This window comes from Anarrhichthys ocellatus, unplaced genomic scaffold (assembly GCF_004355925.1).
Source record: "Anarrhichthys ocellatus isolate YVR2014 unplaced genomic scaffold, GSC_Weel_1.0 scaffold179, whole genome shotgun sequence".
Lineage (NCBI taxonomy): Eukaryota > Metazoa > Chordata > Actinopteri > Perciformes > Anarhichadidae > Anarrhichthys > Anarrhichthys ocellatus.
Window position 1 is genome coordinate 21,651 of NW_022280209.1, and position 16,277 is coordinate 37,927.

At 39.9% G+C, this 16,277-nt stretch overlaps 1 protein-coding gene across 5 annotated transcripts in view; it reads right to left on the reverse strand.

The window, feature by feature from the left end:
- Nucleotides 1–7,571: 7,571 nt before the first annotated feature.
- The window catches only part of pam (peptidylglycine alpha-amidating monooxygenase), a 68,793-nt gene continuing 60,087 nt past the window's right edge, over nt 7,572–16,277 (reverse strand). For all 5 annotated transcript variants that reach the window (XM_031878442.1, XM_031878440.1, XM_031878443.1 and 2 more), the window contains exon 25: nt 7,572–11,251. In XM_031878442.1, the coding sequence (XP_031734302.1) occupies nt 11,073–11,251 (179 nt within the window). In that variant the 3' untranslated portion in view covers nt 7,572–11,072. The remainder of the gene's footprint in view (nt 11,252–16,277) is intronic.

Genomic DNA, 16,277 nt, shown 5'->3' on the forward strand with positions numbered 1-16,277 from the left:
CTGCATGCCTGCAGGGAGGAGTGTTTTGAGGACTTATTCATTAAAAAAAAAAAAAATTGTGTAAATATGTAGAGTAGGGTGGGCTAGTGTTTAATTTTTGAGGGTTTAGTGTAGCTGGGTTTGGGTTCTTTTGCTGTGATTCATGTTTTGTGTGATGTTTTTGGTTGTCTTTATTTAAATATGTATGTTTGTTGCTTGGTGCTAAATTTGCAGTCTTTATATATTGCTTTATTATTATTAGGGCTCTTTTGTCATATACTTCGGTAAACACCATTTTTTGATTTATGGGGAGGTTTAATTTTGTGGGTTTTGTTCTTCTGGGTTTGGGTAAATAAGTGTAAAAATAATTTAAGTTTGTTTTGGGGTTACCTTTGTTTTGTGTTGTAAATAATTATTTTCTGGAAAATTGTGTGTCTGAAATGTGAAAATTGAATTCTGTATTTTTGATAATAGAAGATTAAAAAAAAAAAACACGCCCAATCTCGGAAGCTAAGCAGAGTCGGGTCTGGTTAGTACTTGGATGGGAGACCGCCTGGGAATACCAGGTGCTGTAATTTTTTTCACTTCTCTCTCCAAAAGTCAGAGGACACTGCTGCTTTTTCACTTGAGAAATATGAGAAAAAGGCAAGATTGAAGAAGAGATGCATACAAAGATGTGGGTAACGGTAAAAAGGGAAAAGAGAGTCAATCAATATAATATCAATATTTTCAAATTTTTGGAATGTTAATCAATGAACTGGTGCAGGTTCGTTAACTTTTTGCAATTGACCTACCGTTTTTAGGTTTTAAAGGAGTGTGTTGGAGACAAATTTGCTTACGGCCATACCTCTCTGAAGACACGCCCCTTGCGAAAGCAGGAAGTGACATAAGACAGTGATTTGTTTGGCACACGGCTCCTTGTGGAAGCTCTCTTTTTTTCTCCTCTGCTTTTGTTATTTTTCGATGGCCTGAGTGTTTTTTTTTGGTTTGGGAAGGAGTTTTTTAGTACCCCCAGCAGTATTGTACTGTTTGGGGGGAATCTTTGTGTTTGTTCCCCGTTTTTTTTTAACCTATCCCCCGTTTTGGAGGAAGCGGCGCTTTTCTTTCCTTCAAACATGACGGACCAACAAAATGAACTGACATGGAACGGACATATCAAGATGACGGGAGACGAAGAGAGAATGATGATGGCAAGTCTAAAAGAAATGGACAAGAGGGTGAGGGTCGATGAAGAAAGAAAAATAAACCAGAGCTTGACTGTGAGTGTGGAGATAGAAGGAGAGGACAATATTGGAGCCATGGAGCTGATGAAATGTGTGCGGGAGCTGTGCGGAGGGCTGTTGGCATGCCGGGTCATTGGAGAGAATAAATATGAAATGTCAATGAGCCATCCAAGAGGAAAGGAGAGGCTCCTCGATGGATTCAAGATCAGAGGGACCAGGGACCACGCATGGATGGTGCAATGCTGCACCATCCTCGTGGGCGACTTCAATGTTGCCTTAGGGAAAGATGATGTCTCGAAAAATAACAAGTTTAAAAATGATGCAAGCAGACGAGCTTTAAAAAGTGTTATCACAAAAAATAACTTGATTGATATTTCTAATATCTTCAATAAGGGGAAAACTTTGTTTTCAAGAAGGCAGACAGTTAAAGGAATCTTGAAACAGTCAAGAATTGACCTCTGCTTAGTAGCGTCGAGTGTATTAAAACTGATCACGGAATTTAAATATGTTTTTAACCCCTGGAGCAATCACGCATACATGCAGCTGTGGGTGGGGGACTCAAATTATAAAAAAGGAGGTGTGTGGTGCCTGAACACCAGCATCTTAGATGCTGACACTACTCTAAAGGGAAAAATAGAGAAAGTGCTAAAAAATATGGAAACAGACCTGAATTTTGTAGACGATGTAAGTGAATATTGGGAAGATGGGGGAAAAAAAGAATTAAAAAATTGTGTTTGAAGTACAGCAAAAAAAAAAAACTGGGAAAAAAAGAGAAATAAATGAACTTTTACAAAAGGAGGCTCTCATTTGTGAAGAAGACCCAAATCACAATAGTGAGAAATTAAAAATGTATGAAGAAAAAATAAAAGAAATTGAAAAAAAGTGCAGAGGAGCCAGTATAAGGAGTAGGGCAAAACAAATTATTGAATGGGAGAGATGCACGGCTTATTTTCTCAGACTACAAAAAATTAATCAAAACAGAACATACATTGAAGAAATTTAAAATCAGAATGGAGAAAATGTGGACACACCAGAAGGAGTGATGAGGGAAATAAAACTTACCAAAAAAATTTTTTTAAAGTAAAATGATGCGATTTGCCCATCTCGGTGGAAGAAATTGAAACTGCAATGGATGGTCTAAATAACAATAAAAGCCCAGGGGCGAATGGCCTCCCAGTAGAATTCTACTCAGCATTTAAAAAGCACTTAATTCCGAACTTAGCTAAACTTTTTGAGAGCATGGATAAGGAGCATAAAGCTCCGGACTCCTTCGCGGATGGTTTAGTGACAATAATATATAAAAATAAAGGAAGCAAAACACATTTAAACAACTACAGACCGATCAGTTTACTGAATACGGATTATAAAACATTTACTAAAATACTTGCAAATAGATTAAAAGAGGTCATAGGCAAAATAATTGGACAAACGTATAGCATACCGGGAAGGGACATAGCTGACACAATACATACCATAAGGGATACTGTGGGGACTATGAACAGTGAAGGGGGAATTCTGCTGGGTGTTGATCTAGAAAAAGCATTTGACAGGGTCAATCATAATTTTTTGTGGGAGGTTTTAAAACGTTTTGGATTCGGGGAAAATTATAGGAAATGGATAAAATTGGTTTACCAAGGCGCAAGAAGTAAAATGCAACGGGTTGTTGACGGAGAGCATCCAAATAAATAGGTCCTGTGAGTTGCCAGAATGGCCTCTAAATTCAGTAAACAGCGCAATCTCCTCTTTTCTGTTGAGGGGAAAGGGAAATTCGATTGCTCGCAAGACATTAATAGCAAATAAAAGGGAGGGGGGATTAGCTCTGATTGATGTTAGTGCAAAAAGGGACACACTAAGGATTAAATTGATATGGAAATACTTGGATTTGACGAGGCAGCTGCCCTGGAAGGATTACCTGACGGGCCTCCTGGCAGAATATGGAGAGAGGCTTGTACAATCTATGCGCTTTCTCTCGCAGAAATGTCTGGGAGGGACTGACTGGGTTCTACAGGGAAGTGCTGGAGGCATGGGACAAGATTCTGCCCTACCTCAGACCTGACTGTAAAAATAAAGAGCATGTGATGAGATTACCTTTTCTTTCAACATCTTTCTTCACCTCGAAAGGTCGTCCCCTGGTGTGTGGAAAACAATGAAGGGGGTTTAACTTCAATAGGGAAAATTTGTAATAAGGATGGGAAATTTGACACGGCTAAACTATAGAGGATCTAAACAAAGCAAAACTAGTGATTAGAAATAAACAATTAAAAGAAATACGTGGGAAAATTGATTGTATAAATCAAGAGTGATTGTCTGTAATGAAGGAAAACAGCACGATGCAGGGTGATGGGGTAGGTTTTCTTCTGTGCTTTGAGGACAAAATAGTCATCACAAGTAAAAACGAAAACCCTTTATCCTTATACGAAAAAACAAAACAGCATCTGAGCAGGTATGGAAAATGCTGTTCCCAAACAAACAAATACACACCATATTGGCAAATCTTGATTTGGGGGGGGATGCACTCACAACCGTTTGTATGAAATCTGTATGTAGTTTTTCGGTATTCCTGGTGGGAACACCGATTTTATGGAGGGGGGGTGTGACGACCCCTCCCATCCACTAGGGGTCTGTCTCCTGTTCGCTGCCTACTCTGTCTTTCAGGATGTTGATCGGCAGCTAACGAGCCCCACCTGAGCCTGCTGGAAATGGCCAGAAATTGTTGTGCGATGAACTCGTTACTAGCATTCGCTAGGCACGTGATCCTACTTAGGAGAAACAGCACTCTGTTTGAGCAGGACATGGACCTGAAAGCAGTCTTTAGAAGCTGCGTCAAAACACACTTCAGGCTGTTGTATGAATATAAAAAGGGTTCCTTCCTCGGGCTTTTCACCCCAAACGATACACTATGTAAAGTAACTGATGATTCTCTTGTTTTTGGTCTAGTTTGCTGGGTTCTTGTTTAGTTTTTGTTTTTTTGTGAGGGTTTTATTTTAACAGAGAAGGAATCTTTGGTTCTCTTATTTTCTTTTTTTTCTGTGTTTATAGCTTTTAGTCCGTACTTTCCTTTTTTTCCCCATCAGATGTTTGTTGTCTTTATGATAAATATCATGATCGGAATGTACATATTTGTATATATGGAAAGAATGGTTTGTTGTGTGATTACATGTTATTTTTGATAATAAAAAAGATTAAAAAAAAATTTAAAAAAAGAAATCGCGTCCGATCTCGGAAGCTAAGCAGTCGGGCCTTGTTAGTACTTGGATGGGAGACCGCCTGGGAATACCAGGTGCTGTAAGTTCTCTCACTTCTCTCTATCAGGCAGAGGACACTGCTGCTTTTTCATTTGAGAAATATGTGAGAAAAAGGCAAAATTGAAGAGATGCATACAAAGAGGTGGGTAACGGTAAAAAGGGAAAAGAGAATCAATCAATAGAATATCAATATTTTCTTATTTTTGGAATGTTAATGAACTGGTTTAGGTTCGTTAACATTTTGCAATTGACCTACTGTTCGTATTTGAGTCTTTTCAAGCTGGTTCCACCCAACAGGTCAGAGTTCTCTGTGAAGAAAAGTAAAGTTTAATTCACCATTCACCCTACTCTCTTGACCATTGAAAGGACTGCTTCATTTTTTTAAATCGGGGTCCCTTTGAAACATAAACGTGTCCTAAATGTACTGTAAAAGACTGCAATTTTTGACAGCTTTTAAAGGACTATGTGTTGGAGACAAACTTCCTTACAGGCCACACCTCTCTGATCGCGTCCGATCACGGAAGGTAAGCAGAGTTGGGCCTGGTTAGTACTTGGATGGGAGACCGCCTGGGAATACAAGGTGCTGTAAGTTTTTTCACTTCTCTCTCCATAAGGCAAGGCTAGGCAAGTTTATTTGTATAGCACATTTCAACAACATGGTAATTCAAAGTGCTTCACATAAAACCATTAAAAGCATCAAAACATAAGGCAAAAGAAAAGGAGATTTAAAAACAATTAAGAACATTCATTGAAACAATAAAAACAGTCATTAAAACACTAAAAAGCAGTGTAAGAAATAAAATACAGTAGTAAAATGCAGAAATGCAGGAAATTGATTAATATCCTTGAATGTGGTTCAATTAAAGGCAGCAAACAGAAAAGTCTTCAATCTTGATTTAAAGGAGCTGAGGGTCTCAGCAGACCTGCAGCTTTCTGGGACTTTGTTCCAGATATGTGGAGCAGAACAACTGAACGCTGCTTCTCCATGTTTAGTTCTGACTCTGGGAACAGAAAGTAGACCGGTCCCAGACGACCTAAGGCAGGGGTCGGCAACCTTTTCGATCCAAAGAGCTATTTTGTCCTATTTTCCACCAAATAAAATTCATCTGGAGCCGCAAAAGCTATTTGATATCACAGCTTATAAATTTGTATATATAGTTATATTATATATACAAAAACTATAGTTTTTTAGTATGGGTATGCAATTTTCGAGCAGAGGCCTAAAAATAGGACTCGGGCCCAACGGGTATACTTAGTATCTTTGGTTTGTTCATTTGTTTATGAATTGGGTAACACTGTGGGCACCTGCAGTTATATATAGGAGTAGGCAGGTAAAGGAGCAGCATGCACTGGGGTGGGCCTATGGTTGTTAAGCAAGAGCAGGAGAGGCAACAATAGGAGTTCCTTTGTTCTTTTGTATGTTTGCTTGTTTTGTTTTGTTAAATAAATGATGGGAAACACGGAATCCTGTATGGACAAATCCTTTAATTTATATTTGCTTCAGATTTGTTGGAGAAATGGTAATGATAAATGGTCTTGTACCACCTTGGTCAACTGAATAATCAACTGATCAATCAACTAGCGTTGGTTTACATAGTTTACGTTATGTCAGTTACAGTAGGAATCAAGCCATCTTTCATTAATGCTGACATGAACAGAATAAGGTGGATGTCATCCTACTTTGTGAACAAAAATGACAGTGCGACAATTATTTTGTCAATTTGTGAATCCTAAATAGTTTGTCAATCTTCACTCCAATACTACTACTCCTCTACTTTTTGGGTTGAAGTATACATGGTGCAGAATGTAAATGTAATATGTTTATTGTAATAAAGAAACATAATTCAAGTACATTTAATGAATGTTCATCTCAGGAACATTGCACGCCTCAGACCCTCCCTGTCCTCTGCCACCACCGAAATGATCATCCATGCCCTTATAACCTCCAGACATGACTACTGCAACAGCATCCTCTATGGTTCTCCCAACAAAATCCTCAATATACTCCAATATGTTCAGAACTCTGCCGCTCGACTGCTCACTTCCACCCGCCGCTATGAACACATCACCCCGGTCCTTCACAACCTCCACTGGCTCCCGGTCAAATACAGAATAGACTTCAAAATACTACTCACCACCTACAAAGCCCTAAACAACCTGGCCCCTCCCTACCATCCAGACCTCCTCCCCCTCCACGCCCCAACCCGTTGCCTCAGGTCCGCCGGTGCAAACACTCTGAAGACCATCAGGACCAAGCGCCAGACCTGGGGTGACGGGGTCTTCTCAGCTGCTGCACCACCCCTCTGGAACACCCTCCCCATCCACATCCGTGAGGCTCCCTCCCCATCATCATTCAAACAAGCCCTCAAAAGCCACCTCTTCAAACTCGCTTTCACCTGCTAACCCCTGCACCCTACCCTCCACTACATGACCCATTCCGCACAGCTTCTCCAGTTATTCATTTTTACCAAAATGTTCTGTTTTTGTTTTGTTTGCTCCTCTGTCTTTTTTGTTTGTTTGTTCCGTTTGTCTCTGCCCTGTAAAGCGTCTTTGGGTATTTAGAAAAGCGATATATAAAATTAAAGTATTATTATTATTATTAATGAAGGAAATACTTTCAGAAGTGTTTAGCAGGCTGTGCCATCGAGTGTTTACCGAAATCAATGAAAAGACAATGAGTCCCTGCGGTAACCTGGATAAACACTGAGCTTGCTGAACCCAAGACACAGACTAAGCGTTGAGTTTAGTCTAGTGTTGGGATTTATGCTAAATCGGAACTTGTTCGCTTGATGTGTTGTCTGAGCATGTCTGGAATGAAATGTGTTTATAGTTGCCCTGATCAGCCACACTCAAAGGCAGTGTTAAAAGCTGTCTGTCATAGAGAGGGGAGAGAGTGACATCATCTCTCTTGGAAGACAGTCATAGTGTTGCACTTGGTTGTTCACGTGAAAAGTAATAGTTGTGTGGAGAATGTAAAAAAGAGAGCTAGAGAGAAGTACAAACCCTGGCTCCCTTCTCACACACCACAGAAAGGCCATCTGACAAAGCCTATTGGCCTTTATCCCAAGCAGTTGTTCTACATGTCTGAGAGTGGTATTCATACAACCAACATCTGACACTGTGATACTTTGCAGATACTTTATTACACAAATAACATAGTTACTGAAAATAGTACTCTTGCTGCAAATTATGCTGTCAAAATAAATATCAGATAGCCCACACATGACTGCAACATTGGAAATGCAATTTCTCGTGCATGCCATTAAGGAATTCATTCATACAAAGTGTATGACAAATACAGATATGGTAGATGTAATAGATATTGGTACAAACAAAATATTTGATTAGGGTCTGAGAATACAGGATGAAATTTAAGAATAGGTTGATGAAAGATTGAGGAAATGAAATGAAACCCGAGGATACAGAATTAAACTGAATATTCTGATTGGGAAAGCAACATACTCTTCATCCCACCATTTTTGTGTCATCTCTGTGTCTGTGTATTTTTGTATGATGTGTGTAGTGGATTAGCTTATATTAATGGACATTAATTGATGCATTGTTATTAGGGCTACCCATGTCCTTGATTCAGATTTCACTGAATTACATACTTTGATTGACAACCAATGACTTGTGGCGTAGGTTTGAGTGAACATGTTTCCTGTACTCAGGTGTAGTTGAGAAACAATTCCAGGTTGAAACATTGTAATGAACTTTTCAACAGCTGATGTACCTGTGCACGATTCACAATACACAAAAGATCACACTGCTGATACAGAACCATTAAACGCAGACATGCACTTGAGGACCGCCCTAATGAAGACAAGCATTACAGAACTACACACGCTTCTCAAATCTGAATATTTGCTAGTTTTCTGTCATCTATATCATTAGTATCTTTTGCTTTGGACAGATGGTCCGACAAAACAAGATATTTTAATATTTCAATTTGAGCTCACAGGAATGAAGATGGATACTTTCAAATATTGTCTGATATTTTATAGATGAGACAATTGATCCAGAAAAAACTGCCAGATTAATCAATGAAAAATATTTTAGTTGTAGCCCTACAATATTAGGCCATGCAGTGCACTACTCTTCACTTTTACTGGATCACCAAACCAATAATGTTCTTTGCTTTGGATTACTCAACTCAAATAAGTTGTGAGAGTACAGTGTGCATTTAAAAAGAGAGCACAAAAATATCAAGGATTTGTTGGTCAGGAGCTAAAAGCTTCCCAACAGGCCGATCTGGTTCCTTTAAGTTACAATATGTATGTAGCAATTATTTCTCAATTCATGTTGTTTCTTTATATTATTGGAAGTTTGTAAGATTGTTGTAATAGTTACAGTGCTTGAGACTTGGCTGTTTGATTGGCATCGTGCACACACACACTCACACAAATATACAGACATAAATATACATATAGTAACATCCATTTTCTGTTCACTTGAATGGAAGAGAAATCAATACAGTACAAGCTCTACAAGCAGCAGCTGTTCTCATCCCATGGTACATTTTGTAATGGCAGGTGCTGAAGAAAGGCAACATACAGATGTAAGAATGCACAAAATTACAAGTGAAATGTTACTGAACTTGGACCAAACATCATGTTGAACTAATGCTGTGTGTGTTGCTTTAACACATGTAATAGATTTATTGAAGGAAGGATGCATTTGTCCAGTAAAACTAAACGGTCTATACTATATGTTATATCAGTGTTGTTAAAGTATTTATTTCTAACATCACAATAAATCTATAATCTATAATTAATCCTGCTTGATTTAATTCTTACTCAGATATTGAGATTCCATGAAACACTGTATTCATGTCCAGGTCTGACTCGGCTGAACTAAAACACTGAACAGCTAAATAAACAGCCAACAGGAGGTCTCTCTTCTTTTCTTCGGGCTCTATCTTAATGGAGCAAGCACAAAGATCTATGGACCACGGACTGCATTTAAGCTCACTCGCTACTTTTGGATTAAAGATGAGTGTGATTAATAAATACGGTCAATCAAATCACTGCTCTCATCTCTCTGAAACAGCTAAGCCAATCACAGTGAGGTACGACAGCTCAACAAGAACAGATGACAAGTTGCTTATACAGGAAATCGGATTTTTGTCTGTTTAGTGCAGAGCGGCACGATGTGAACACAGCACCACACATCTGTCAGAGGCAGATGTGTGGTGGGGGGGGGGGGGGGTTTACATACTTTACAGGATTTACTACAATTACAATTTTACATGATCACCTCATTTCAATACAATGTCAGTCTTTTATCTTCTTAGGAGTTAAATGGCCACATTTTGTATGAAATGCCACTTTTTCTAATAACTTGTAGTTGATGCACTTGATTCATGAACTCCGGTCATGTGATGTCTCATAAACAGCTGTGTTTCACTGGCCAGCCTGTTATCAAGGTATTTCTTGGGCCATGCGTAGTGGAACTGCAGTCTGCTGCATGTGTCCTGATTCCTTCAAGTGTCTGCAGAAATGTAATGATCTTAAAGGTACAATGTGTAGTCACATTGTTGCTTGCTGTTGTTTTTTCTCTCCCCCCCGCCTTGTTGCATGTGTTCAAAGGAATAAAACCCTTCAAAGATGACACAGCGTAGCTAACCAGTAGACAGCAGCTGCACTTTTCAAGAACCAATGACCACTGCCGGAGTTGACATAGAAACAATCCTCCTGCTTCCCTGACTGGTGACTTCAGGGACGCAGTAACATAGGCCTCCCAGTGAGTTATGTGAACAACGAACAGGTAGTTAACAGAAAAAACTACAGTTTGTAGGCTGCTGGAGATTTAGAGACTGCAGCAACAAATAGGGCCTTCAGCAAAGAAAACAGCGCCCAGCAAAGTGTTTGGCGAAATGTTTTAATCAAAATTTGAATGGAATCGTGACCTTAAAATCAAAAGTAAAATCCAATCACGGATTTGGGGAATAGTGACACACTCGTCATAAGTGATTGAGAGGGATTCCTCTCGTGGTCCCTGTGCACCAGGCAAACAGACGGCGAAGCGAATGTCATCATCAGGAACAAAGCAAACTGTCACAGTGCTGCATATGCTGCTCTGCCGCTATGAAAACGGAGCCCTTCAGGTTTCAAACAGGTCGCTTTGAGTACAAATGAATCAATTGTCTAACTGTGTAATACTTGACACCTTTCAGTCACAGAAATTCTCCATCTAGTTAAGTCATTTTGTGAAGTGTGCTATGAGTTAAAATAAAAATCCAGCAATGGGCTTCGATCTGTTTTCAACTCTTTACAATACAAGTTCCTGATGCTCATTTCAAGAAAGTCCTTTGAACGTTCTTGTTCTTGTCTTAAGGCTGAATCAGAGGATTGTGTTGATCATTTTACTGAAGGCCAGTTGGATTAGGGGAAAACAATCTGTCATAGTGATATGTGTGAATTGTGTCAACAAGGCTGTATCAAGACCGTGGGTTAATTCAATTAAGATTAAATAAATTGTCCAAATGATGCTAAATTATTTTTATATACAACATATTTTTAAATATATAAACAATAACATTGGCAGCTAACACAACAGTTACACACATGATGAATAATATACATCTTGGCAATGTAAGCAGGAAGTTGGTGGCTGGCCCGAGTGTCTAAGAGGAGGACGGAGGAGGTGGCAGAGCAGAGTACTCCTCATTCTCAGAGTCGCTGCTGTCCCCGTCGTTCCTCTCCTGGTCGCTGCCTTCAGTACTCAGCTGGTCAAAGCCCCGACGACTGTAACCCTTATGGGACGCAAAGAAGTTCCCCAGGTTCAGACTGCCCACAGCTTTACCTGCCAGAGGGACAAAATAACATCACTAACATGATGATTATCTACAGTGTCCACAAATACAACATTACCTTCTCGGGAGAGTTTTGGCTCCAATATTGAAACCGGCCTTGCAACAGTACAGTTCACATTTGAATATTCATATTGACCAAATGTAAAATCAGGGTCAATAAAAAAAAACATCACATCGTAAAAACTACTTAAACACTATACACTATAAAAAGTCTTTGAAAATTCAAAAGTAGGAGTACAGAATGCTACATGGTAAATAAACTCTACTTGTATTTCTCTTTTCTAGTCTTCTGACCACTCAAAGCTCTTTAACACTACATGTCATCATTCACCCATTCACACCCATTCATACACTGATGGCAGGAGCTACCATGCAAGGTGCCACCTGCCCATCAGGACTAACTGACATTCAGACACCGTAGGCACAGCTACGGGGGCAACTTGGGGTTAGGGGTCTTGCCCAAGGACACATCGACATGGACCGAGATCAAACCACCGACCCTCTGATTGAAGGACGACCCTGCTCTCCACTGAGCCCCGAAGTATTATCAGCGAAATTCACTTGGTGATCATCTCACTCAGTATGCTAAATAAACCCTAATAATATCTTATATTATTTGTCTACGTTATACTATTTGCTAGTGTACGACACATATTTTGAGGGATCAACATCCAATCCTCAGCCTGCTACAACGGCTGGGTGATATCATAAATAATATCCAGAGATTTGTAGGTTATGCTGCGATATATAAAATACATCTCAATGATTCAACCCTTTTTATGCATATGATCATACCAGTGTGATCATTCAAGTAAACTAATCTGAATTTAGAGCTTGCATATGACATTTTTGGAGACTTTTGAAATTCCACCTCAGAATGTCTTAATATTGTCTGAGAGACACTCTGAGGTGGAAACAGGACGTTTCTCAATGGCACTGAGGTGATGTGCTGTCATTTTGAAATCGTATTAGCCTTTGGAAATATATTATTATGAAATCATTATTAAGTTTGACTAATTATTACCAGAATTCGATTTTTCTCTGAAATACAGTTTGTAGGTGGTAGTTATTATTATTGAATATTTATTTTGATGTATTGATTTATTATTGACAGACTGACTGACTACTTGAAATTGCTTTGTTCACCATCACTGGAAGGTCGCTTTTATTTTGAACTCAGTTCTTCCTTCTGCGTGAACAACGTGGGGCGAGTTACGTCTCTTTCCAAGTGGAGGCTGGCTGGACTGCACTGGGTTGTAGGGCTGTGCAAAAATATCGATATAGCTTAATATCGGGATCATTTTTTTAAACGATAGTGTATCGATACATAGGGAAAGAAATCCTGTTTTAAAGGGATTGACAATGACATTTAAATTGCCTCAAATCCCTGTGTGTGTGTGTCAAACAACCTCCTCCTCCGCTACTGTAAAGCTAAGCTAAGGCCAGTGACCTGCCGGCCAGTCACATGATCCGGCCAAACTCACAACATGGCGTCTCCCAAGCAAGCGGCCGTATACTGGCGAGCGGCGCGATGTGATCCCGACTCATTCCTGCCGACACATGATGGATGTAGCAGTGTAGTGGCAGGATTTACGAAGAGGTGACGACGTCGATGTGTCAAAAAATCGCTTCCCCTGCAGAGAGAGAAGCCCTAACGTGCGATGTCAGACGACTAAACCGCGAGTTAAATGTTACGATTACGTCACGACAACACAGCACTAGAGCCGCACAGGCAATACCAGAGGACTTACTAACATCTGGACCTGGAGGAATGGGACATAAATGGGAAGTCACAGTGACAGACAACTTTACTTAATGCATTTTATTTACGGCATCTACATGTAAGTTAACACAATAAGAACACAATATGCACTTTATTTTTCATATATTTTTTTATGGCAAGTGAATTTCAGTTCAGTGTGTTCTCTGCTGAGTGATCATGTGCATCTTTTGAAGTAGTTTGATGCAATTTTTCAGCTGAGTGTTCAATATGTGATTTACGTATTAGACTATCCAGGTGGTACATAGCCAGTTGTATTTTAAGCTCTAGTTTTAAATTTTCATAAAAAAACAATCAAATGCGATGCAATACGATACATATTGCAATATATTGCAATATGTATCGTATTGTCTCTTAGCTAGCTGTGTTGTTAGATTGCCTGATAGTTCCTGAACTCGGTCAGTGATGGTGTTTCTTCACAAACGGACATTTTAAAAGTCTGTATCTGATCGGAGCTCACCTGCTCACACACCTTTAGCATGCACTGCTTCAATGCACCCTCTGAAAAACACTTTGCTGCATCATTTTTGGCTGTAGCTTTTGTAAATATGTTCTGCTGCGATTGCGGTCTGCTTTTGAATTCTTGGACAATTTGATGTTTTTCTTGGAGGCTAAATTTAGCATACTTAGCTCCGTGTTTGGTGTCAAAATGCCGACGTAAATTGTATCCTTCATCACAGATATGCCTCATAGCACAGAAGACAGACCGTTTGTTCTCCTTGAAGCACAAACATGTATTCCTCCACTCCGTGACTTTGTATACACTCGCTCAGTAACATCCATTAGATCAGCGAGAATATCCTCTACACGAGACTGTACAATACCATTTCGCTGCACTACTTTTGGACAATCAGCCTTCTCTGTAAAAGCAACACACCAGTGGAACCCCTGCCTGAAGGTGTGAGGAGCTGCAGCTCTATTAGCACTTTTAAAGCCAACTTAAAAAGTCTTTTAAAAACTGCACAACACTGCACACACTGACCTCTATTCTTGTGGTCTTTTCTGACTTGATTTCATTGACACACATTCATTTTTGATGTGCTATTTGTGTGTAGCGTTGTATTGGGTGTCTTGTATGTTTTTATGGTATATCTCTGTATTATGTCTTTTCCTTTTACTGTGTTATTGTCTTGTCCTTGTTTGACCTGCCAAGGGACTGCAGATGCTAATTAGCTTAAGCTACAATCTGGTACAGTGCATTGAATGGAGACATTTATGTTTAAACTGTACATGGTCCCTTTTAAATTAAATAAAGAAAGATTCTCTTTCTCATCTTTCATTCAATTTTCTTCCCTCTGCATCAATTTGTCTCTTCTGGGATCATTTGTCGACCTTTTTCAACTCACTTGTAGGAAAACCTCTTTACGGGCTGTTGCCTCTCCTGTCCACCTGTTGTGATAGTTTTAATGTCGGCACACAGACAACATGTTGTTGTGAGTGAATAATAGTGGTGTAACGGATCACACACATGTGAACCACGGAGTAATTACACAGTTCACCATCACAGTGTGAAATAAAATGTAACTGACAAAGTTAAACTCCGATATGGAAAAACTGCGGTCTAGCGGCAGGATGCTGTCATTTTGCAGGTCACAAAATCGACGTGCATTGTGGGAAATGTAGTTTATGGTCACTGTCCACCAGGGGTGTCAAACTCAAATACACAGTGGGCCAAAATTAAAAAATTGCTACAAGTCAAGGGCCAGACGGGTTCAACGTTTATTAAAAACTTATTGAAAGAACCTTAGTGCACATATTGAACCTGGAACTAACAAGGCCTTTTATAGGCCTATAAAACAACATTAATTATGAAATAAATGAAATATAAATAAATAAATAAAAGTAATAAAATCAGTTTCATTAATTGCTTATGACTCTATCTGCAGTTTTTCCAGAGTAATTTCAAGTGAAAACATTTTCTACAGGCAAACAGCCAAAAATAATTTACTTCAAAGAAAAATCAAATGTCCTGTAGTAGCAAGAGAAAAAAAATGCAAAAATGAAACTGCATTAAAAACTGAAAATGCGTCAAAGCACCGTTTGCTGCTCTGTGATGCTCACTGGTCTGAGCCAGACACTTGGTGTCTCATCTTGGATACAAGTTCATCAATGTCTGGGGTCAGGCTCTGAGCTGAGGAAATCCTCAGGATTGAGTGAAGGTGCTCATCAGTAAGACGAGTCCTGTGTGAAGTTTTGTTTATCTTCATCAAAGAGAACAGTTGTTCACACAAGTATGTGCTGCCAAACATAGAGAGCGTTTGAGCAGCCTGGGAGCGCAGCTGGGGCATTGTGTCGGGGATGAAACGTGGAAACTGCAGCGCCCACAGACTCATATTTTGCCTTCAGTGTGTCATTAGATTGGAGCTCAATCAGCTCCATTTGGAGGTTTGATGGTGCGTTTTCCACGTCAGCTGCAAATGGATTACTGAGCAGTTCAAACCTGCTTTTTTGGGCTTCAAAATCGGCAAATCGCCGTGTGAAGTCAGCACCAAGTATGCCGAGTTTTTCAGCAAACTGTAGTTGGGAAGGCAGCGACCTGCTCTTTCATTGTTTGGCAGTGCGAAAAATGGCTCAAGTTTTCCTGCAGCATCTGCGTCTTCCTTTTCAAGGCTTTGCCACACAACGACTCCTGGTGTACGATGCAGTGATAAGCTGTCAACTCACTTGTGACGTTTTCCTCCTCCATCTTTTCTCGGATCCTCCCCACCAATCCACTCTTTTGACTGCACATCGCAGGCGCTCCATCTGTTGTCAGTCCCACAAGTTTATCTCACGGCAGCCCCATTTTATCTACACATCTGGACACCTCTTCAAATCTTCAAAGAGATCTTTCCCCGTAGTTCTGCCATGCATTGGGTGTAATCCCAAAAACTCTTCTGTTACGCACAGGCTTGAGTCCACTCCACGGATGAAAATTGACAGCTGGGCAGTATCAGAAGTGTCGGTGCTCTCATCCGCAGCAAGGGAGTATGTGATGAAATCTTTTCCCTTTCCCACAAGCTGTTGTTGGAGATTGGCAGCAAGGTGATGCACACGGTCAGCAACGGTGTTTTGGCTTAGGCTCACATTTAAAAATGCTTGCCTTTTTTCTGGGCACACGGCATCGCAAACTTTAATCATGCTTTTTTTGACAAATTGCCCCTCGGTAAAGGGCCGGGCTGATTTTGCAACCTCTGCTGCCACAATAACACTGGCCTTAACAGCAGCCTCGCTTTGTGATTTGGCTTTCGTGAACA